The following is a 21261-nucleotide window of genomic DNA, read 5'->3' on the forward strand; positions in this document are numbered from 1 at the left end:
TCAAGCAAGCCATCTAGCCTATATTTTCCTCTTTCCTAAAAAAAAAAAAAATGTTCATCTTATCCACTAATTTCATCTAGAAGCTTTGGGTTTCCACAGCTATGACTAGTGGCTCCTTCTTTGGAAAGGATCTTGAGGATTCCCTGGCTCTGGGACTGGCTGGTTGGCCCTTGGTCACCTTCATCTCTCTGAGCAGGTGCCCAAGTCTCACCTATAGAAAGGGGGACAAGAAGCATAGGATTTCCCTGACCTAAGAAAGCTTTGTACCATTGGTCCACAGACGCCCTCCCAGACCTGGCATGCCCTTGTCCCATCTTGTATGCTGGGAGTCTGGTTCTGGACTCTGACCCTGTGCTATCTGTTCCCAGCAGGCCTTTCCCACTAGGATATCTCCTAGTGTCTGGAGGGCTTGGTAAGGGTGCAGGGGTGGTGGCAATGTTACCATTGACCCTGGCTTGGTTCTTATAGTGCCCAGCCCTCTATCCTTTTTAGACCTGCTGACCCCAGAACAGGCACACCCACAAAAGGGCCACCAAGTTCCATTTCCTCAGGGCAAGTGCCAAGGTCACCTGCAGATATAGCCAGTGCACCCTGTTGTGTGGTCTCCAGGGCAGCCCCAGACACCATCCAGAAAGTCCTGGTTGAGGAAGAGGGTGAGGGGATCAGTCACTGAGGGAGTTATAGTCCCCATTGGCTTTGCTGGTGGACAGGACTGTTAGAAAAATAGTTGCAAAGCAAGAAAGGTAGATGCAGAGGGTGGGGATAACTGAGTGGCCTTCAGAAAGAGGGGCTGTTTCTATCTTCTCCAAAGGTCAGAGACCCTCAGCTGTACTTGTTCTTACTGGTTGTTTTATTTATTTGTATATTTGCTCTAGTATTAGTGGTGATAGGTCCTTTGCAGGGTCAGTCAGTTTATTTTTTATCTCTTGCTACTGTGGCACGCTCTGTGCCCAGTTCCTATTCCAGATGCATTCTTAGTGCAAAGTCTTAACATGGTCAATAAAGCCATTATCATGCTCCTTTGAAAGAATAAGTTGGATTGTCAGCTAACAATTAAGAGATAGCTAGTCCCCCTCTCTATCTGACTTGGTTATTCAGTAACCAGTATCTGGTAGAGGGAGGTGGGATTCTAAGAAGTGCCACCTCTTGTCAACAGATTTAGAGGGTAATGAGGCAGCAAGCCCCACCTGGAACTACCTGCGAGCCTTGCACCTCATCACCCTTGGCCCTTGACCTGCTTGCCCAGCCTGGTCCTACACTGGGATTGCCATCCCTCTACTCACAGTTGTGCATACCTTTTACCCTGCTCCCCTTCTGGGGCCCCTTGATTCTCAAGGGAAGGGCTTGTGAAGAGAAGTGAAACCTCCCAGGTCCCACCCACAGCAGGAGAGCGTCAGCTCTCTGGCCTGCAAATTGAGTGTGTGTTCATAAGCTTGACTCAGTTTAACCCAGCCCTTAATCTGACCTATGTCCTCAGGCCCCTTTGAATGATGATACCTGAGCCTTTTCTTGAGAACACCCTGACAAGTTTGCATGGAAAGAGCATCAGACTAGGAGAAGGCCTGCCCCTCCATGCACTGTGCCCGTGTGGTGTGACGTTGAGCTCAACCCCTCCATCCATCTGGAGTCCAGGCTGGAAGTCCCAGAGGAATCCAATGCCAGGCTTAGCATCACACAGCACAGCTAAGGACCCCTGGATCCAGGAATCACGACTCTCCTGCTCACTTTGGGGATCAAGTTTTCTTTTTGGGGGGTGGGGTGTATTGGGGATTGAGCTCAGGGGCACTTGACCACTGAGCCACATCCCCAGCCCTATTTTGTATTTTATTTAGAGACAGGGTCTCACTGAGTTGCTTAGCACTTTGCTATTGCTAAGGCTGGCTTTGAACTGTCTCCTGCCTCAGCCTCCCAAGCCATAGGGATTACAGGTGTGTGCCACTCTGCTCATTGGAGATCAGGTTTTCTAGGAATTTGGGTGTAGGTCAAGCAGGTCTCTCAAGGAGGAGAGGGCTGGAAAATCACAGCATGCCAGTGTAGACCCTGCTGATCCTCCTGTCTGCCTCTGAGGGAAAGTGGGAAGGCCTCAGCAGGTCAGAGTCACTTCTTTGTACCATTGCAGGCTCTCCATAGGCACTCCATCCACCCCAGACAAGGTGAGGGTGCTATTGGCTTCAGATATTTGTGTTCATGGGGACCCAGGTATGCCTCCTTTAGAGGTGGGGGAAGGGGCTGGAATCCAGGTTCTAGAAATCACAGTCTAGAAGAGTTTGGTACCAGTGACAGAGCAGCAAGGCCTGTCTCTGTCCTCCAGCTCTTCTTCCTCATCTGTTAAGTCTGAAGCAATACCAACTTCTATTTTTAAATGCCTACTGGGTGTTAGGAATGTGATAAAACCTGTCAGTAACTCTAACCTGTCGGTAGCTCTGCGAGAAAGGTGATAAACTGCTTTTTAGAGGAGTGAAAAGGTTTAAGGAATGAATCCAGCTTTTGCCTGATTTATAAGTCCTTGCTGTTTTCTCTTATAGACATCAGCTCCTTGAAATACACACCTAGGGGGGCCCAAGATGCTGCTGTGTCCCCTGGGATAGTTGGCAGGTAGAAAAAACACAGGGAACAGACCCTGCACTGAGGAAAGCTAGCTGGGGCTTCCCCCAGAATCAACAGGATAGAAGCCTGGGTGTTCCTAGGACTTCACCTGGCTCCTGTCCAGAGCACCCTGACCTAGGTGTCCCTCAGTGGCTTTCTATCCTCAAGAAATAGCCCAAACTCCGTTGGTTGGCACCCAAGGCCCTGCTTGGTCTTGGCTCTGCCTCCTTCCAGCCACTTCGTCTATATTTGGCTCAGTCCCACCTTACAGATATCCGGAGCCATGCAAAGTTCCCTAAACAGGTAGTGTTATTTCACGCCTCAGTGCCTTTGCACAAACTGCTTCCTCTCCCTGGCATATCTTTCTGCCCAGCCATGATTGACTTGGCCTCTTCCTGCTTTTTTTTTTTTTTTTTTTTTTTTAAGATACAACTGAAGCCTCACCACTGGAATCTCTTTCTGAAAGACACTGCTCCCATTCTGTTGGGCCCGGTGTCCCTCCTCTATGCTCCAGTGTCAGGCAGGACTTCTTTATTTTATAGCACAGTCACACTGACTTTGTCTATCCTGCACTCACATGTGAGTTCCAGCAGGGCAAAGATCCTTCTTATGATTCCTCCTGCTATTTCCAGATCCTTAGGCTGACACCTGGGACATGGAAGGCACATGGGTCGGCAGAAAAGCAGTCTTGTTTCTGCCAAGAGAATCAGGATGTTAGAAATGGACATGAATATGTCTGTCCTCTGGAACAGTTATCCTACCTGGAGTTGGAAAGCACAAGGATTCTGGAGGAAAGGGACATGGAGCAGATGAGGAGGTATAGCTGGGACCATAACTAGGAGAAAGTCAAGGAGGGTAGGCTGAGGTTGTTGGTGGGCAGCTCCTGGCATGTGGGAGTGAAGCAGTATGGTATTATTGGGGAGTGGGGGTGGGAACGGAAGGGTTGCTGCTAGCCAGGCTATCCCTTTGGGCCCTCTTTGTTTCTGCTCAGCTCCTGAGAGGGCTGGGTGTGCCTGCTGAAGTGTAGCCTGGCCTCCTGGCTACATCAGGCTCCATAGCTGGCAAAGACCCCATTGCCTGGCTTTTCAGGGGCCCCAGTGGGAAGGTCCTGGAGGTCTTTCAGATCCAGAAAGGATCTGATCTGTCACTATTGTGATAGTGACAGAGACCTAGAGATGAGCATAGGAGGATATTGTGTTCACTTGTCTTGTGAGATGGATGGGGTTGATACTATATTCCGGTAAAACTGAGGAGTGAAGCAGAGGCAGAAAATGTTTACCCAATAAATGAGTGACAGGTGTCTCTGTCTTTCCAACTTTTCCCTGAATGAGGCAGCATCCCAGGCAAGGGCAGCATTGGTGTTCTCTAGGTGAAGTTTCCTTGCACCTACTTCCTTGTTTGTAGAAGGTCAACTAGACACCCTGTCCAAATTCTCTCAGAAAATTGACCTCAGCTTCTAGAAATCCCCAAACTAGGAGTTGTGTGCCATATGGCAACCAGTAGAACCAGAAAACTTTTCTGCCACTAAACTGCTAATGTCAGTCACCAGACAGGCACTTGGAATAGAATTCAAGCCTCTAGAAGACTCCTGTGATCCATTCAGGTGTCTTTGGGCAGTGAAATCCAGACTACATAGTTGGAATTGCATTTTTGATGGAATGGAAAGACACTGAAAAATTTTATGCAAAGTAATGGAGAAGGCCATGTGTAACTTCATTCTCTTAAGCAGAAAAACTTAAAATGGACAGAATGGAGACAGAGACCCTCTTAAGAAGTGCAAATCCAGGGGTAAAGTGAGAAGGGAACTGATAGCCCAACCCAAATTTGGGCTTTGCTGCAATACTCTATTTCACAAGTGAGAGCCTGCACTGCTTCATGACATGTTTGAGGAAGTGAGTTTGGGGTTTGGGTGTAGATTCCCAGAGAGGACAGAGTGAGCATCTAGTATCTACTCTTAGATTCATGGAACTAAGGGATACAAAGATTTCCAGAGCCCTCTTACACACTTCTCATGAGATGTTTAATTGATGAGCCAAAGAACTGGGTCTTCCTAATGCCTGGATATTTCTCTCAGGCTGGGGGAACCATTTTTTTAAGGTACATTGTAAGCATCCACAGTACCACTGAGCTGCATCCCAACCCCCATTCTGAGGTCTATTTTCCACTTTCTTTCTGGTTCTCAGCAGCTGCTGACTTGGCTCAGCTGATGGCCTGCTGTCAAAGCAGACAGTGACTCAGGCAGGCACTGCAGGCTCTTCCTTCCCCAGACCCTTGGGAGAGGAAAAAGGCCTAGGCTGCAGTGGAAATTTTGATTGGTGTCTGACTGGGACTGTTCTTTCCATCCCAGGCCAGTGGATGAGATGCAAGGCAGGAGGTGGGAGAGGGCACATGGGATGTGTGTGCCACAGAGGGAAAGAATGATCTTTCTGTCCAGTGGAATTGACCAGCCTGAGACTATGAAGGAGAAGACTTGGGTTCTGTCACCAGCTGCCCCAGCTGACTCATCTCCAACTGAGGCCTGGACTGTCTGCTGTGTTCCAAGCTCAAGGCGACTATTGACCTCACTTTGAAGACAGACCCTCCTTCCTCTGCAGTTCCCTCCCACTCCTATGTTTCTGACATTTAAAAACCATCCCAGCTGGGTGTGGTGGAGCACACCTATAATCCCAGTGGCTCCAGATGCTGAGAGATCATGATTTCAAAGCAAACCTCAGTAATTTAGTGAGGCCCTGAGCAACTCAGTGAGACCCTGTCTTTAAATAAAATACAAAAAAAGAACTGGGAATGTGGCTCAGTGATTAAGCGCCCTTGGGTTCAATCCCCAATAAAAGCAAAAACAAAACCATCCCAGATCCCTGCCACCATCCCTGTGGCTCATACAGACACCCAGAAGCCCTTGCCTAGATTAGGCCACAGAGAAACAAAGGGGCTGGAAAGTAACAGGAGCAGGGGAGGTGCTTCCCTTTAAGGTGTGGGTGACTGGCCAGTCTATTAGAAACCTCAGGATTCTATTAGAAACCAGGGAGATAATGCTCCCAGCAATCTGTCCTCTGCCCGGCTGTTCTGAGCCTCCCCCTGGCCTCTGCCCCTGAGAATTTGTGTCTAAAAGGGAACCTGGAGATAAAGAGTAAGTGGGGCTTAGGCCTTGGGGCTACCAGAGCAGGCACAGGCTGGAGGCAGCTCCCAGCTGGGGTTTGGCTTCCTGCTGACCCAGATGCCTGGCTTCTTCTGCAGGTTCCGTGGCTTCACCCTGCTGCTCACCTTCCTCATTTATACCTGTTATCACATGTCCAGGAAGCCAATCAGCATTGTCAAGGTGAGGCTGAGTAGTAATGGAGAATGCAGGACATGTTGGGGCCAGCAGATGTGCACTTTAATGGAGTGGTCTTGTCCTCAGGCCATTACCTGCCTCTTTCCCTTTCCCTGGTCACAGAGACCACTCCTTCCCCCCTGGCAGATACTCAAAGTTAGTAGCTCTTTTTTTTTTTCCCCCTCAGGAATATTTCCCTATGTGCTTCTTTTGAGTTTGTTCAGTGTTGGGGGTATGGATGGGATGAGAAGGCAGGGATCCTGGGCTCTATTTGTCCTGCTTACCAGTCTGAGATAGCCACCTTTCCCTATATTCAGTCACTGTTAAGGAAGGTGCGGGCAGAAGGGAACAAGGAATCTGGGGGAGCGGGGAAAGGCAGTGGTGCTGGTGTGTTGGGGTAGGAGGTCCTTCTCTTCTCTGGGCTGAGTGGGGTCTGGGATGATGAGATGACCCCTGACCTATGCAAATCATTGCCTCCCCAGAGCCGTCTGCACCAGAACTGCTCAGAGCTGATCAAACCCATCAATGATACCCACAGTTTAAATGATACCTCGTGGTGCAGCTGGAGTCCATTTGGTAAAAACATGTTGCTCTTCTCCACTCCTGTTCCCTTTTCCTCAAGAAGGGGCTACCCAGAGCCAAAAAGGGCTTCCAAGTGGCAGGGGAAGCTAAGCAGTCAACTTTCTGTCTCTTCTGTCTGCTTTCAGATAAAGATGACTACAAGGAATTACTGGGGGCTGTGGATAATGCCTTCCTTGTGGCCTATGCCATCGGCATGTTTATCAGGTAAAGAGGGGCAGAGCCTGTGCCCATCTAGAGTGGAATGGTTCAGAACTGCAGCCTCCCCTTGTCTAATCTGGGGGCATCAGGCTGAAGGGTGAAAGCTGTTTGCTCCCTAGGTAGGAGTGAGGCCAAGACTTGTGCATAAACCATCAGCCTCCTTTCCTCACTGTGGCCTCCAAGACTGCTCCTTTACCTGGTGGACTCCCACTGTTAGCTGCCCTTTTTCCTGGAAGATTTTCAAGATGCCCCTTTTGAGTTGACTTAGCATTTGTGGGTGTGAAGCAGGGTCCCTCTAAAGATGGCCCTAGATGTGGAGATACCAGGAAGCTCCTATCCTGTGCTGTGTCTAAGGTTAGCCCAGCAAGCATGAATCTGGCAAAACCAGTTTGGAGCTCACTGATAGGAATCACAGATGAATAAGGCAGGGTCCTGCCTTCAAAGAGCTCACAGCCTAATGGGGCGACCCAGGCATCATCTGCTAATTACAAAATGGCAAGGTGGCTCTAGGATAGAGAAGGCCATCAGGTGCTCTGGAGTTCAGAATACTTACAGAGTTCAAGCAGGGGGATTGGAGAAGATGGGGTTGTGGAATGCTTCTTGGAGGATATGAGCCTTGAACTGGTAAAGAGGTCATGGGCCTGGTAGCAGAGAAGGGGATCTAGTCAGAAAGCACAGCATGAGCAAAATAAGGCAAGTGAGGAAACAGGTTTTCCAGAGAGGAGATTCCAAGGAAGTAACATAAGATGGAACTAAAGGATGAGGTCATGTGCCAAAGGCCTGTGTGTCAGGTTGTGAGGAGAGAAAGTGATTGAGGGTTTTTACCCCAAGTTTGTTTCAGGATAGATCAATCTGAGGGAGAAGTGAGGGAGAGCAAGATAGGTCATACCAAGGGGAGGCTTTTGCTTTTTTTTTTTTTTTTGGTATAAGGGATTGAACCCAGGGGATATACTTAACCACTGAACCACATCCTCAGTGCATTTTTAATTTTTTATTTTGAGACAGGGTCTCACTAAGTTGCTTAGGGCCTCATTAAGTTGCTGAGGCTGGCTTTGAACTCATGATCCTCCTGGCTCAGTCTCCTGAGCCACTGGGATTACAGGCATGTGCCACTGTGCCCAGCCCAGAAAAAGCTTTTACAACAGACCAAGCTGCTGAGTGTGAGTTCCTACTGTGGTAATGAAGATGGAAGAGTCAGCACACTGCAGAATAATTTAAGAAGCAGAAAGCAGCTGTGCATGCAGCTCAGTGACAGAGCATATACTTAGCATGTGCAAGGCCCTGGGTTCAATCTCTAGCACTGCAAACATTAAAAAGGTAGAATGGTGGGCCTCAGAGACTGAATGTGAGAGGTGGGAAGTGAGGAGAGGCAGAGCCTCCTGTGGCTCCCTGGTCTGTCTTGAGCAGCCAGGTGGGTTGGTGGTGCACTTCTCTCAGATCAGAGATCAGGCCAAGGACCTGAGTGGTGAAAGGAGGAAGAGGAATTCAGTTCAAGTGTAGAATTTCTAATGTTTTGGGGACATCCAAGTAAAGATGTCCAGAAGGTGTCTGGATATGATCCTATAACTCTGAGGACCAGATCAGGACTGAAGATACACAGCTGGAACTATTGAGCATATAGGTGAGAGTTAAAACGTAAAAGTGATGCAAGAGATTGCTCCCACAGGGAAATCATTGACAAGGAATGGCCAGCCACAGGGGAAGGAGATGAGCAACAGTGCCTTCACTGTATGGCCAGCAGTGTCAAATAAAGCAGAAGGAGTTGACTGGGTATTTGGCACATGCCTGTAATCCCAGCTACTTGAGATGGCTGAAGCAAGAGGATTGTAAATTCAAGGCTAGCCTTTTTTATTTTATCTCAAAATAAAATAAAATAGGACTGGGGATGTAGCTCAGTGAGAGAGCACACTGGGTTCAATTCCCCATATTGGGGGGGAAAAAAAAGGCAGGAGTCCAGGAAGTGGGGGCTGAGGTCAGCCTTGACATGTGACAGCACAGAGGTCATTGGTGTAAACTTTCAGTGGCTTGGGGTTAGGGGAGAAATGAAGTGGTAGTGGACATAAAGGATATTGACCATAAATCTAACTACTTCTTCTCCAGTGGAATTTTTGGGGAGCGGCTCCCCCTCCGTTATTACCTTTCAGCTGGAATGCTGCTCAGTGGCCTTTTCACCTCCCTCTTTGGCCTGGGATATTTCTGGAATATCCATGTACTCTGGTACTTTGTGCTCATCCAGGTACGAATCTCCATCTTGTCCTTGGGTCTTTATTCCAATCACTAAAAGGACCCCAGAGGCCACTGTCCTTCCCATCTGTCCCCAGGTCACAACAGATGGAGACCTGGACTCCCTGCTCCCAGTTCAGTTCCCTCCATCACACTGTACACCCAACAGCCATGAATTATTAGCTCAGTAAATCTGCCCTGAACACAGCACTGAGATCCCTTCAGAAGGCATGAGAGGCTTGGTCTCTGCTAAGTCTTGAGCTAGAGGAGAAATCAGCTCATGACATTGGGGTGTGGGTGGACAGGCTTGTGAGGGAAGGGCAAGGTTTGTAGTGTAGGGTGTGGAGGGCCCCTCAGCGTCACATTGAACTTCCTCCACCCAGGGCAGTGGAGCATGGCCCAGGCTTGTTCTCACCCTCCATCCTCTCTCCCTACAGATCTGTAATGGACTTGTCCAGACCACAGGCTGGCCCTCAGTGGTGGCTTGTGTCGGCAACTGGTTCGGGAAAGGGAAGTGAGTATGACGAAGGAGGAGGGTGGGAAGGACCTTGAGGGCTGGGACTACTGAGATGATTACTCACGGCCCTCTGGTGTAAACTCAGGGGAAAGAGTAGAGAGTGCCTCCTCCAGTTGGTTGATGTCCACAGGCTGAGACACAAATGTTTTCATGGGAGCAGTGCTATTTTTGTCGTCCATGAGGATTTAACCCATAGTTAAGGCAACCTTAGTTATACTTTTTCTCAAAAAGAATGAATTTCCATTTTGAAAGAAGACACAAAGAGGCCTTTAAAATTGGTTTTGCTATCTTGAAAAAAAAGAAGAAAGAAAAAGAAAAAGTTGCCTTTGAGCAAGATTTCTCACCCTCAGAGCTATTGATATTTTGGTCATTGGGTGCTTATTAGACAGTGCTTAGTGCATGCTTGGCAACTTCCCACTAGGTACCAGGAGCACACCCTGAATTATGACACCCTCAAATTTCTAGATGTTACCAGAAGGGGGGGCACAATTGCTCCCCAGTTGAGGACCTCTGCTTTAGAGTAAGATTATGGTGCAGCAAAAGGGAAGAAAGAGTTGGGGCTCCACACTGTCTGTGTGGTGAGAGCTCTCACCTGTGCTTGCTCAGGGTGCTGGCAAAGAGGGGTGGAGCCCAGACCAGTTGCCTGCTTGGCGATAGCCCAGCCCTCCCCCTCCTCACTGACTGTGTCTCTGGGGTTTTGCAAGTCTAGGAAGCTTGGGCACCTCCTAGAGGCTGTGGGCAGCCAGACTTACAATCTTGGCCAGGGTCATTACTTTCTCTACACTTCTTCCCTTTCCTTCCCTCCCCTGCAGGCGGGGGTTCATCATGGGCATCTGGAATTCCCATACATCTGTGGGCAACATCCTGGGCTCCCTGATCGCCGGCATCTGGGTGAACCAAGAGTGGGGTCTGTCATTTATTGTTCCTGGTGTCATCACAGCTATCATGGGCATTATCACCTTCCTCTTCCTCATTGAATGTGAGTGGACCCCACAGACCCCACTAGTGAGCCTCCCAGTTCTCTGTTTCTGGGAGAAGGCAGTCAATACACTGGAAAGATTGCTGGGCATGGGTTGCCTCCAACCCATGTTGGAGTCTCAGCTGTGTGTTGCTGAGACTCAGTTTTCTCATTTGCAAAATAATAATAATATCTACTCCCTGGAATGTCTGAAGGATTAAAGAAGTTACAATGTAGTTAAAACGTCTGCTTTTTCTGGGCATAGTGGTGTATGCCTGTAATCCCAGCAATTTGGGAGGCTGAGAATCACAAGTTCAAGGTCAGTCTCAGCAATTTACTGAAATCCTCAGCAATTTAGCAAGACCCTGTCTCAAAATAATTAAAAAGGGTTGAGGATGTAGCTTGGTGCTAAAGTGCCCCTGCGTTCAATACCCACTACCACACACAAAAAGAGCTTGGCCTGTAGCAGCCCAGTCAACACTGGTTGGCTCTGAGGGGTGTGGGAAGGGGCAGGTGTGGTTGAAGGGCCATGCTCACAGAACCTAGTCTCTTTCATTTGGTACATTTGACTGTTGTCTTCCCCAGTTTCTTTTCTTTTTTTTGAGAGGGGAAGGGGAGGTACAAGGGATTGAACCCAGGGGCAATTGACCACTGAACCCCATCCCCAGCCCTATTTTGTATTTTATTTAGAGACAGGGTCTCACTGAGTTGTTTAGCATCTCACTTTTGCTGAGGCTGGCTTTGAACTCACCATCCTCCTGCCTCAGTCTCCTAAGCCACTGGGGTTACAAATTTGTACCACTGTGCCTGGTGTTTTCCCCATTTTCTGACATCTTGTGAGGCCTTGTGAGTTGGCAAGACTGGGTTTATAGCCACTTTGTAGTCCAAGAGGCAGTAGTGACATGGTAATTAGGAGAGCCAGGCCTAGAAAACTGGCCTCCTGAACCCCAGTGCCCATTCCGTCATGGAGGGGAGACCACACAGGAGATGGTATAGCCAGCTTCCTGTACCAGCTGTAAAGTGAAAGCTGGCCTGTAGGAAGCTTCTTAGAAGATTTTTTTTTCCAGACCCAGAAGATGTGGACTGTGCCCCTCCACAGCACCACGTGAGTGTGACCCCTCCCAGCTCTATCCCTGCCTTCCCTCCCCATGATCCGGGCTGGACCAAGGAAGATCTGGGAGTTGGAGGAGGGAGTTGTGCCCCTCCCCCTCTGCCATTGACTTCACAGACCCAGTATTAGGCCATTGGACTAACTGGCTAAAAATCCAGTGGGCCTGGCAGAGTCAGTCCTATCCAAGAAAGAGATGCACACCTCCTCCTGTTCACCTGGGCCACGCTCTAGCTGGGTAAGGGGGTATATGGATCAGCTTGCAGTGAGGGCTCTTCTCTTCTGCACAGGATGGGTCAGACAAGGACCAGGACAACCCTGAGGACCCTGAAAACAGTCCCTACACTAATAGGGAGAGCAGCCAGGAGACCATGACCAGCTGCTCCAAGGAGCCATGCGCTGAGCCTGTGGCCATCAGCTTCCTGGGGGCACTCAAAATCCCGGTGAGAAGTTTGTGGAATGAAGGGAGAGAGGGATTTTCTAGATTTTTCCACTGGATATCAGAATATCGGATGGGGGATGACTAATGATTTCCAGAATTTCCTTATGAGAGAGGTGGAGGGGCAGTAGTGGGCTCGGGGAGGGTGGTCTGGGAGACTTGACACAGCATGGAGCAGCAGGCGTGTTGCTTCCTTTGGGATTAGGTGTGGGTGTGAGTTTGTTTTGTGGAAGGTGATAAACAGTCCCAGGGTAGTGCTGAGCCACCACCAGATGGAGGATCTCTTGGACCCTATTCCATTGTGACCTTCTTTATGCTCCCCAGGGTGTGATCGAGTTCTCTTTCTGTCTGCTCTTCGCCAAGCTAGTCAGTTACACCTTCCTCTACTGGCTGCCACTTTACATCTTCAATGTGGGTAAGTCCAAGGGACAGAAGGGCTAAGAGCAAGAGATCTCCAAGGAGAGCAAGGCTACTTCTGGTGGGGGAGGAAGCCACTGCGGCACTGTGTGAGACTCCAGTGTGCTGAGCTTCAACTAGGGCATGAGGAGATTTATTTAATTTTTTGTTTAAGTGGGAAGCTCTGTACATTATACCTAGACCCTGAGTCCAGCTGAGTTCACCCTGACTCCAAAGATCTGTTCTACCATCCTCCCTTGTCTTCTTCAGCCTGAGAGTAAGAAAAACACCCCACTCCAGGCTGCTTGGCTCACAGGTGGGTGGAGCTGGGTGCTGGAAAGGTCTACCATGAGTGCTTCCCCAGCCCAAAGAAGAGGCCTGCTGCTGGCAGTAACCACAGGGCCCTTCTTCTTCTTCTTCTTTTTTTTTTAGTTTTGATGGGCCTTTATTTTGTTTATTTATTTATATTCGGAGCTGAGAATTGAACCCAGTGCCTCACACATGCCAGACAAGCACTCTACCACTGAGCCACAACCTGGCCCCAAGGGCCCTTCTTCTATGGGTTTTATGCCTTTGTATTGAGTTTTGCTGGTCTGCTTTTGGGGAGCTGCCCCACGTCATGGGATACTTTTCCCTTCCCCTGCTCAGGGATGTACAGATGAAGAGAGATCACTTGTGATATTGAAAAAGAGTGTTTGATATCCCCTTGACCTGGGCCTCTGCTTTTCCTTGAGCGGGGGTCTCTATCTAGCATGCTTCACCTTCCCAGACCCTGGGAGCCTCAAAACTCTACCTCTCACTCAGGACCTCTCACCCAAGGCTGCTCGACTCCCTCAGCCCTGGGGAGGGACGATGTTGCCCACAAATGTTGCCACATTTGTGCTTGCTCTGAATAGGAGTCCTTGTGGATTAGTCATGGCCAGATCTCAAGCTGCGTCTTGCCCTTTAGCTCTACATTAGGGGCCCCTCTTGGTAATACTGGTAGAGTTCTGGGGCAGTTTTGTGGACACTGTGACTCTTTGTTTTAAGGCCTTGGCTCTGACTTCAGAATATGAGTCAACATTGGGGGAGGGCTACAAGTCAAGCTTCTGGACATTCCTTTTTCTAAGCCTAGAACCAAGGCCTGGGCCCAAGTTCCCCATTTCCCTGCAAGTCTTCTTCTCGTTCTTTGCATTAGTAGAGCTCTAAGGTGGCTGGGAAGGGCACTTAGTGGAACCTGCTGTTAGGTCAGGAGTGGAACAGGGCGAGTGGCTGATTGGGCTGAGGCTCAGTGAGAGTGACTGCACTCCGGGGGAAAGATGGCTCTTGGGGTAGGGTTCTAAGGACCCAGATCCCAGCTTTGTGAGATAAGATCTATTCTAAGAGGTTAAAGTCATCCTCCAGGGGAGAAGGGCAGTGCAGGACTGGAAACCAGAAAGACTAAGTCCCAAACTGCTGCAAAGCCACTCTGCAGCCCTGGCAAATCACTGTGCCATGGGCTCTCAGCTGGAAGATGGGGCTGGATCAGGGCCCTGTAGGGATTATTCTGCAGCACGCAGAATGCTTGCCCTGAACCTCTGGGTGTCTGACCATGTATTTGTGTTTTCTAAAGCTCACTTTGGTGCCAAGGAGGCTGGGGACCTGTCTACGCTCTTTGATGTTGGTGGCATCATAGGTGAGGCCCTGACCTGCTCTACCAGTAGGCTTCCCTGATTCTCCTTAGGGGTAAGGAAAGAAGAAATAGGTCCAATGGGCTGTGCCTGGGCAGGTGGCTCTAGAGAACGGTCTTCTCTGCTCCTGCAGGGCTGGATAGGCCTAAGAAAGATGGCTTGTGTGGTTTCTCATAGTAATGGGTGCCAGGGAGGGATGTGGAGGGAGACGCTCTGCTGGTCCTTGATGTCAGGTGCAGGCCAAAGCTGAGTAGGGCAATGGGGGGAAGCTGGGCAGCAGGCAAGGGGATGGCGTCCTCCTATCGGAGGGCAGTGTTTGAGTGGTGTGTGTTCCAGGTGGCATCATGGCAGGGCTCATCTCTGACTACACCAACGGCAGAGCCACCACTTGCTGCATCATGCTGATGTTGGCTGCCCCCATGGTGCGTATAACCTCAAGGGCCAAGTGCCTATGAGCAGATGTCACAGGCCTCTGACCTGTGTGCCCATCTCTACATTTATGCATACAGCTATCTCTTGTACATGTGAGTGTACTCCCTGTGCACACCTGGGAGGAGGAGAAGTGAGGGTCAGAAGAATAAGGACCCTGGGAAAGAGACCAGGACTGGGAATTTTGGAAAGGGATTAGTGATTATTTGACCTTGGTAGAGAAGAAGGAGACTAGCTACAAAACTTCTTGACCAAGAAAAAGGAAAGAGATTGAGGTTAAATAGGAGAGAAGGCTTTTTAGGAAAAAAGTCATGTTTTAAATCTTCCATCCCTGGGTTGCTTAAAGACCTGAGAAGTCTGGGTGTGAGAGGGAGGAGGAATAAGGTGACATCTGGTGTTCCAGATCAGGAAAGGGCTGTTCTAGCCCATCCAGGGGAACCTGGATGTGACTCTGCCTCGCTCCTCCTCTCACAGATGTTCCTGTACAATTACATTGGCCAGAATGGGATTGTCAGCTCCATAGGTGAGTGGGCAGTGCAAGTTCTGTTAGGCCACAGAAAAGTCCCTGCTTTGGGAGCCCAATGATGCTGGTGTGGGGGTATGAAGGGTAAGAGCTAGGAGGCCTGAGACCTCGAGGTGTCATCTACTTTGGGACTCACTTCTAACTGCACCATTTCTGCTGCTGTCCAGTGATGCTGATTATTTGCGGGATGCTGGTCAATGGTCCTTATGCACTTATCACCACAGCAGTCTCTGCTGATCTGGTAAGCAGGCCACCCCCAACCCAGTGCACCAAGGACCACTCTGGGGACTTGATCAGGGCTTCTCTCTCCATGGCCACTTTCCCATATCCCTTTTCCCATCTCCTTTCCTACAGGGACAAGACCCTTAAAGTCCTTGAAAACCCACCACAGATCCCTTTCCTCAACATCCAAGCCCTAGTCACTACACTCCCAAGTGAGCCTCCCCCTGTCCTGGTCCTACTCAGTGCTGCTACTTAGCTCAGTCCTTCCACTCTGCTTCTCTCCTCAGGGCACTCACAAGAGCCTGAAGGGCAATGCTAAGGCCCTCTCCACTGTCTCAGCCATCATCGATGGCACGGGCTCCATAGGTCTGTGATGTTAATTTGGCTTTTGGCAGCTGGACCAAGCCCTGTCTTGGACAGACTGCTTGTTGGATTACCCTCAGGTGGATAGGGAAGGTGTGGCCCACTTCTCATGAGGCTATGCTTTGATAGGTGCTGCTCTGGGGCCCCTGCTGGCTGGACTCATTTCCCCCACAGGCTGGAACAATGTCTTCTACATGCTCATCTCTGCTGACATCCTGGCCTGCTTGGTAAGCATTGTTGGGATACACCAAGGGGTATGAGAAGGGTTTTTTTTTTGTCTCCGCAGGTTGGAACCCTGTACTGGGGGTTCTAGGGCAACAAGAACAGCAGTTCTTTGATCAGAACTACTTTGCAAATGGGGGTGACTCCTTTCTCTGCTGCCAATGCATCGGTCAACTGACCCTGGGAGCTATGTACTGATGCTCACGGTGCCCCCCTTCCCTCTGTGCCTTGGACTCCCCACAGTTGCTCTGTCGGTTGGTGTACAAAGAGATCCTGGCTTGGAAGTCATCCCTGAGCAAAGGCAGAGGGTGAGTCCTCCTAACAGTGGAAGCCCCACTTCTCCCGACCTCATTCTTTAGGCAACCCACCTGGTGCTCAGTTACTCTACACCCATTCTGAGGCTAGACCAGCCCAGACCTCAAGGACGCTGAGCCAGCCCCTCTCTGAAGTGCTGTGTGAACCCCTGCCCCACCCCAGACCCACTAACCTGTCCTCTGTTGTCCCCGTGTGTCTCTGTAGCTCTAGTCTGGCCCTAACCCATCCGCGATAGTATTTTCCTCAAGTCCCACAACTTTTGTGAGTATTTTCTTCAAGTCTGCGATTAATGTGCCACTAGAACATGGGCTGCATGCAAATCCTCTCCCTTCCAATGTGATTTTTTTTCTGACTTTCTCTTTTTTCTTGGGAGCCAGGTCCAGAGATAACCTGGACAGAGCATGGTGCTTGGGAAATGTTTCCCAAGGGGTCTGAGATGCTACCGAGGATGGCAGCCTCTTCCCTGAGGGACAGCATTAGGGGCATCCTCTGGGACAGAGGGGGCAGAGATGGGAAATCATTTTCCCTCTGAACTTAGGCCTATCCACATGTGCTTCCTGAAGTTCAGAAACAAAGGTCATCTGGTCCCTCTGTCCAGGGTGTGCAGAAAAAAGCAACTACCAATCAGAGGCTCTGAAACAAAATTTGAATCAATCGTCCGTTGGTAACCTGGTGTGCTGTCTGCCTGGTGTCCGGTGGTGGTGGTTGTAGGGGTGGCAGGAATAGGTTAGTGGCTGAAGCAGGGGCTGGTCAGAGGCTGACACTGTCTGCTGGTGCTGGTGGTTGGACAACTTTCCTGTGGCCTTTTTGGCTCTCCTTCTGAGCAGGGGCCTCTTGCTCATGAGGAGCTGGTTGGAGCCTGGACCAGGGTTGGATATGAGGAAGAGCCCCCTGGGGTCATGGTAACCCACACAGTATCCTGGAAACATTTCTGGGAAACACTTCTGCTTTAGAAAGGCATCACACAAGGAGAAAAATTGAGAGCAGGAAGCAAACTACAGTTTGCAGGAAGCATTCACAGGGTTTGTCCTGCTCTGGAGGAGGGGAGCAGGGAGTTAGATAGCTTGATTTAGCTCCTTCCACCTATATTCCTTAGGCCAGGTTTGAGGAGGGGAAAGGGGAAAGAAGGAATATTTAGTGAGCATTGCTGTGTGCCTGAAATGGAGGTGAGCTTTAGATATAGTAGCTCACCTCTCAACCATATCAAAACAGGTAGTATCATTTAGAATGAGGACCCAGTTCTGGAACAACCTAAGAAGGACCCAGAAATGTAGGGGTTTGTTTTGTGCACTGCTGCCTTTCCAAGCTAGTCCTTCTCCATGGAAGGCATGTGTGGATGTATAATAATTTACTGGAGTGGAGAGAACACTGGGCTGGGACCGTTGAATCCCTGGACAGTCCTGCATTCTCTGCTCACTCTAAGATTGTGGGTACTCCTTCAGATTTCCTGAATCCTTATGCAAAAATGGGGATGCTTATCTCTAAATACAGGCAAGGATGACCTGAGGTTGAGGCAAGATGAGATCTGTGATATTGCTCTGTAAAGCTGTCAAATGTGGCATAAACATTGTGAGGTTTTCTCCATATTATTCCCTGCTCTAGAGGTAAAAGGGAGCCCTAATTCCAGGGAACAGAGATGAAAGGCAGGAGCTTATTAAGTTGTATCTCACTTTCTCTTCCATTTTCACTTTTCTTCATACAGGTATAAAGAAATATGAAGCCTCGATTGGAAAAGAAGTGTGGAGGGTCCCTGTTGGGTCCCCAAAGCACTCCACATGGGCAAGACAATGGAAATTTCTACTGACAGGTGAGGCAAAGCCTCCTGATCCAACACCAGCCGACCTAGCCCAACCCATGAAGCTGCTAAGGGTACAGAAAATTCTCTGTGGGAAGGGACTGCCAAGCCAAGGACATAAAAGGCTCAAGGACTGAGCTCTGAGAGCTGCAAGCAGAAGGGATGGGATCAGAGCAGGAGGGAAGGACATGCAGACTACTGCTTATTCAGATTCCATGACTGAAGGCAAAGACTATAGGACCAAGGCCTGGAAAAGGTGTCTCTTCTTCGCATGTTCAATTCTCATTTCTGCAATCACCCAGTTCCTGTAGGAGGCATCTCTCCCGTTTCATAGGTGCCCAGCCTCTCTTTGTCTCTTTGTCCACAAATCAGTCTTCTCTGTGTATTTCCCCAAGTTGGGTCCTCTTATTCTACCCCCATTTGATCCTGTTGATAACTTCTTAGGCCATTTTGATTAAAGCTTATGGCTGCTCTTCCAGGGCCAAGACTATGGTAGGGCAAGAGAGCTGCCTCAGTAAGGGGGCACTTACTCTTGGGCTTGTGTGTGTGCCCGTCCTGACAGCTGAATGCCTCTTTGCCTCACCCTGGTCCTTAGCCCTTGATGATGCCTCAGTGGACAATGATATCAGTGTCAGTGTTATGGGAACTGATGGGGTGAGGCACGACTGAGAATCCTAGCATGTGTGGTACACGCTTTGAGAATGAATGCCAGTGGATACTGAGTGTGTACTACACACCAGCTCTATCATAGGAATGAAGTAGACAATGCACAGTTGAAAAGGATTCTCACCACTAGCACAAGTACCAGGATGACAAGAAATGAGGGTGCTGCTGGTTCTTTTGAGCAGCTGCTAACATGCTGTTGCTTGGAGCTGTCAGCAGTCCCCTTCTATCCAGTGTTCTGATGTGCCTGCTTCTACACCAGGTCCTGGGTGTGACATGCCAGGCTGACTCCTGGCATTTTCGACTGACTTCTATAGCTACCCATCAGTACTAATATAGATTTCCTTTGCCAGCTGTGCTGTGCTAATCCTTGACAGGTCCTGGCCCAGCAGCAGCAAGCAGGGTTCACAGGGTTTGTTGAACTAGGGTCCCAGGAGCACACATTTGGTGTGCATTCATGGAGGGCATGCTAATGACATTGATGACTTGCGGAACATGCTGGAAGCCTCCAGCCTCATAGAAGATACAGCCATTGTATTTACTGGGATACTGGGTGGGCTGGTGCAGTACCCTGGATACACAGGTTAAAATAAGTTGTGTTTGCTACAGTGGTAACACCTAGGGGAGTCTCATGTGCTTGATACACACTTTGGCTCTGGAAGGAGTCAGTCAGAGATCTCTAAGTCTTCAGAGCCTACAGGGGCAGGACCTATGATATATGGCTTTATGTTCAGAATTTATGATTACTTCTCACAAGACCGGAAAGATTTATCTGACTTTAACACCTAGGAGGGATAGGCTTAAGGAGAAGCTGTGTTACTTTTAAGAGCCACTAGATGGTGATACAATCCTGTGGTAGAGTCCAGCGTGGGCAGGTGTTGCGGCCCTGCTTCCTGGAAGGGAGAGTGCAGAGGTTTCCTTACTGGCCCTCTCTGCTGGGGATGATGGTCAGGGGAGAGGGTGTGGCTCTTCTGGAGGTCTTCTCTTCCCTACCTTCACTGTTAACTAGCTTTACACCTATTTCCTTTTCTAGAAAATGGTAATAACATTCCCTACCTCATAGGAGTGGTGTGGAAAGGAGATCATGCCCTTAAGGAACTTGTCTCATCAGGGATAATATAAGGGATATGAATAGGCTTATAAATGACACAAGCCTCCCGCTGCCACTTGCAGCATTTTATCACCTCTGCTCTCATCCATCCTCTTCCCCAATCTGCTGCATAGCACTGGTGTCTGTCATAAATGGATGCCATGCTGCTCTACTAAGACTAAACTCCCACAGGACAAAGGAGTGAAGAAAGAAAATGGCAGCCCACCTGTCACGTTTCTAAGCTTGTCCCTTCCTGCCCACCTCTCACTATTTGCAGCAACTGAATCAGTTGAGCATCTGCCTGTTTAGCCAACAACTCTTAAGGCGATCTGAAGGGAGACTCCAGCACTAGGATCTCTGGGAAATGAACAAGACATATCAGCTCCTCTCAGCAGATAAGTCTGGCACTGGAGAGAAGCAAGAAACACTGTGGGGCTCAGAGCATGGCCTTGGAAATGAGGGCTTGGGCTGTGGCTGGGCAGTTGGGGAAAGCTCCAAAAGCTGGGGGTTCCACAGTGCTGAGATCTGCCCCTTGGCACTCACCATCTAGGGCCAGGCTGTCCGCCCTCCTCAGCTCTGGGCATTGGCTGTTCACTAGAGGCCTGGTACCTGCATTCTCTCTGGGCCTCTGCACTCACACGGGGCTAATGCAGGAGCATTACGTTAATTAGTTATTCATTTAATTTAACTTCACATTTGGTCTCAATTAAGCTTAAAATGTTCTTCCTCGTAGATGCTACAATAGCACTTGTAATTAAAAAGCAATAATTCTTTGCGTTTCTCCTTTAGAGATCCATTGGGAGGTTGGCTAGTGTGTGTGGGACTAGTGTTGGTGGAAGGGTATTGGGGGAGGAGGAGGTAAGAAGCAATGGAAAGAAAGGGAAAGAAGCTCTCAATAGAGCTTAGCATTATGAAGCTGCCATGAAGACTAGTAATTGGGAGGAGAAACTCAACATGCCATGGGGATCTGGGATTGAGGTGTAGAGAGTGGCTGCAGAGAACCCTAGGAAGTGGATAAAACAACAGACCTTGCACATAAGGTTGTGGGAATGAAGAGAGGGCCAATGGAGCGTAGGAGACATTCCTGATAGCTGGAAGATGGGACCATATATTCCATAGTAGGTAGATAGAATGTGTTCCCTCCCCACAAAAGATGTCTGTAACCTAATTCCCAAAACCAGTAAATATGTCACTTTACCTGACAGATGTGATAAAAATTGTGGAGGCACTACCCCACCTTGCTAGGTGGGCCCATGTAACCACAGGGCTCCTTATAAATCAGAGAGAGAAGCAGGAGTGTCAGCTGGAAGATGTTATCCTGCTGGCTTTAAAGACTGAGAAAGCATCCAATGGCCAGGGAATGTGGGCAACTTAGAGAAGCTGGAAAAGGCAGGGGAATGTATTTCCCCCTAGAGTCTCCAAAGTCTTGTCTTTAGCTCCATGAAACGCATTTCTGACTTCTAACCTCCAAAACCATAATATAATAAATTTGTACTATTTTAAATCATTGAGTTTGTGATAATCTGTCACAGCTGCAGTAGGAAACTAATAAAGATTCTTTATAAAATTGAAGATGATCAATTTAAAGACAGGAAGACAAAAGAAATCCCCAGCTTTGCTGGGGTTGTGGCTCAGCGGTAGAGCGCTCGCCTAGCACATTCAGGGCCCTGGGT

General features: G+C 49.2%; 1 protein-coding gene across 7 annotated transcripts in view; it reads left to right on the plus strand.

Annotated features, from left to right (window-relative positions):
- The window catches only part of Slc37a2 (solute carrier family 37 member 2), a 36746-nt gene that overhangs the window by 7112 nt on the left and 8373 nt on the right, over window positions 1–21261 (plus strand). For 4 of the 7 annotated variants that reach the window (XR_003584117.2, XR_003584118.2, XR_003584119.2 and 1 more), the window contains exons 2-17: window positions 6379–6472; window positions 6604–6682; window positions 8777–8912; window positions 9337–9413; window positions 10229–10395; window positions 11442–11479; window positions 11773–11925; window positions 12246–12336; window positions 13909–13971; window positions 14303–14388; window positions 14870–14918; window positions 15086–15159; window positions 15428–15506; window positions 15633–15730; window positions 15969–16033; window positions 17743–17847. Coding sequence is in view for 3 of the 7 variants with exons in the window: in XM_027945402.2 (XP_027801203.1) it covers window positions 5821–5902; window positions 6379–6472; window positions 6604–6682; window positions 8777–8912; window positions 9337–9413; window positions 10229–10395; window positions 11442–11479; window positions 11773–11925; window positions 12246–12336; window positions 13909–13971; window positions 14303–14388; window positions 14870–14918; window positions 15086–15159; window positions 15428–15506; window positions 15633–15730; window positions 15969–16033; window positions 17743–17758 (1447 nt within the window). In the remaining 4 variants the exon portion in view is untranslated. Of the gene's footprint in view, window positions 1–5820; window positions 5903–6378; window positions 6473–6603; window positions 6683–8776; window positions 8913–9336; window positions 9414–10228; window positions 10396–11441; window positions 11480–11772; window positions 11926–12245; window positions 12337–13908; window positions 13972–14302; window positions 14389–14869; window positions 14919–15085; window positions 15160–15427; window positions 15507–15632; window positions 15731–15968; window positions 16034–17742; window positions 21093–21261 lie in introns of those variants that run through there. The other 3 variants (XM_027945402.2, XM_027945403.2, XM_027945401.2) reach the window with 2 other exon arrangements.

The sequence above is a fragment of the Marmota flaviventris genome, chromosome 9, assembly GCF_047511675.1.
Source record: "Marmota flaviventris isolate mMarFla1 chromosome 9, mMarFla1.hap1, whole genome shotgun sequence".
NCBI lineage: Eukaryota > Metazoa > Chordata > Mammalia > Rodentia > Sciuridae > Marmota > Marmota flaviventris.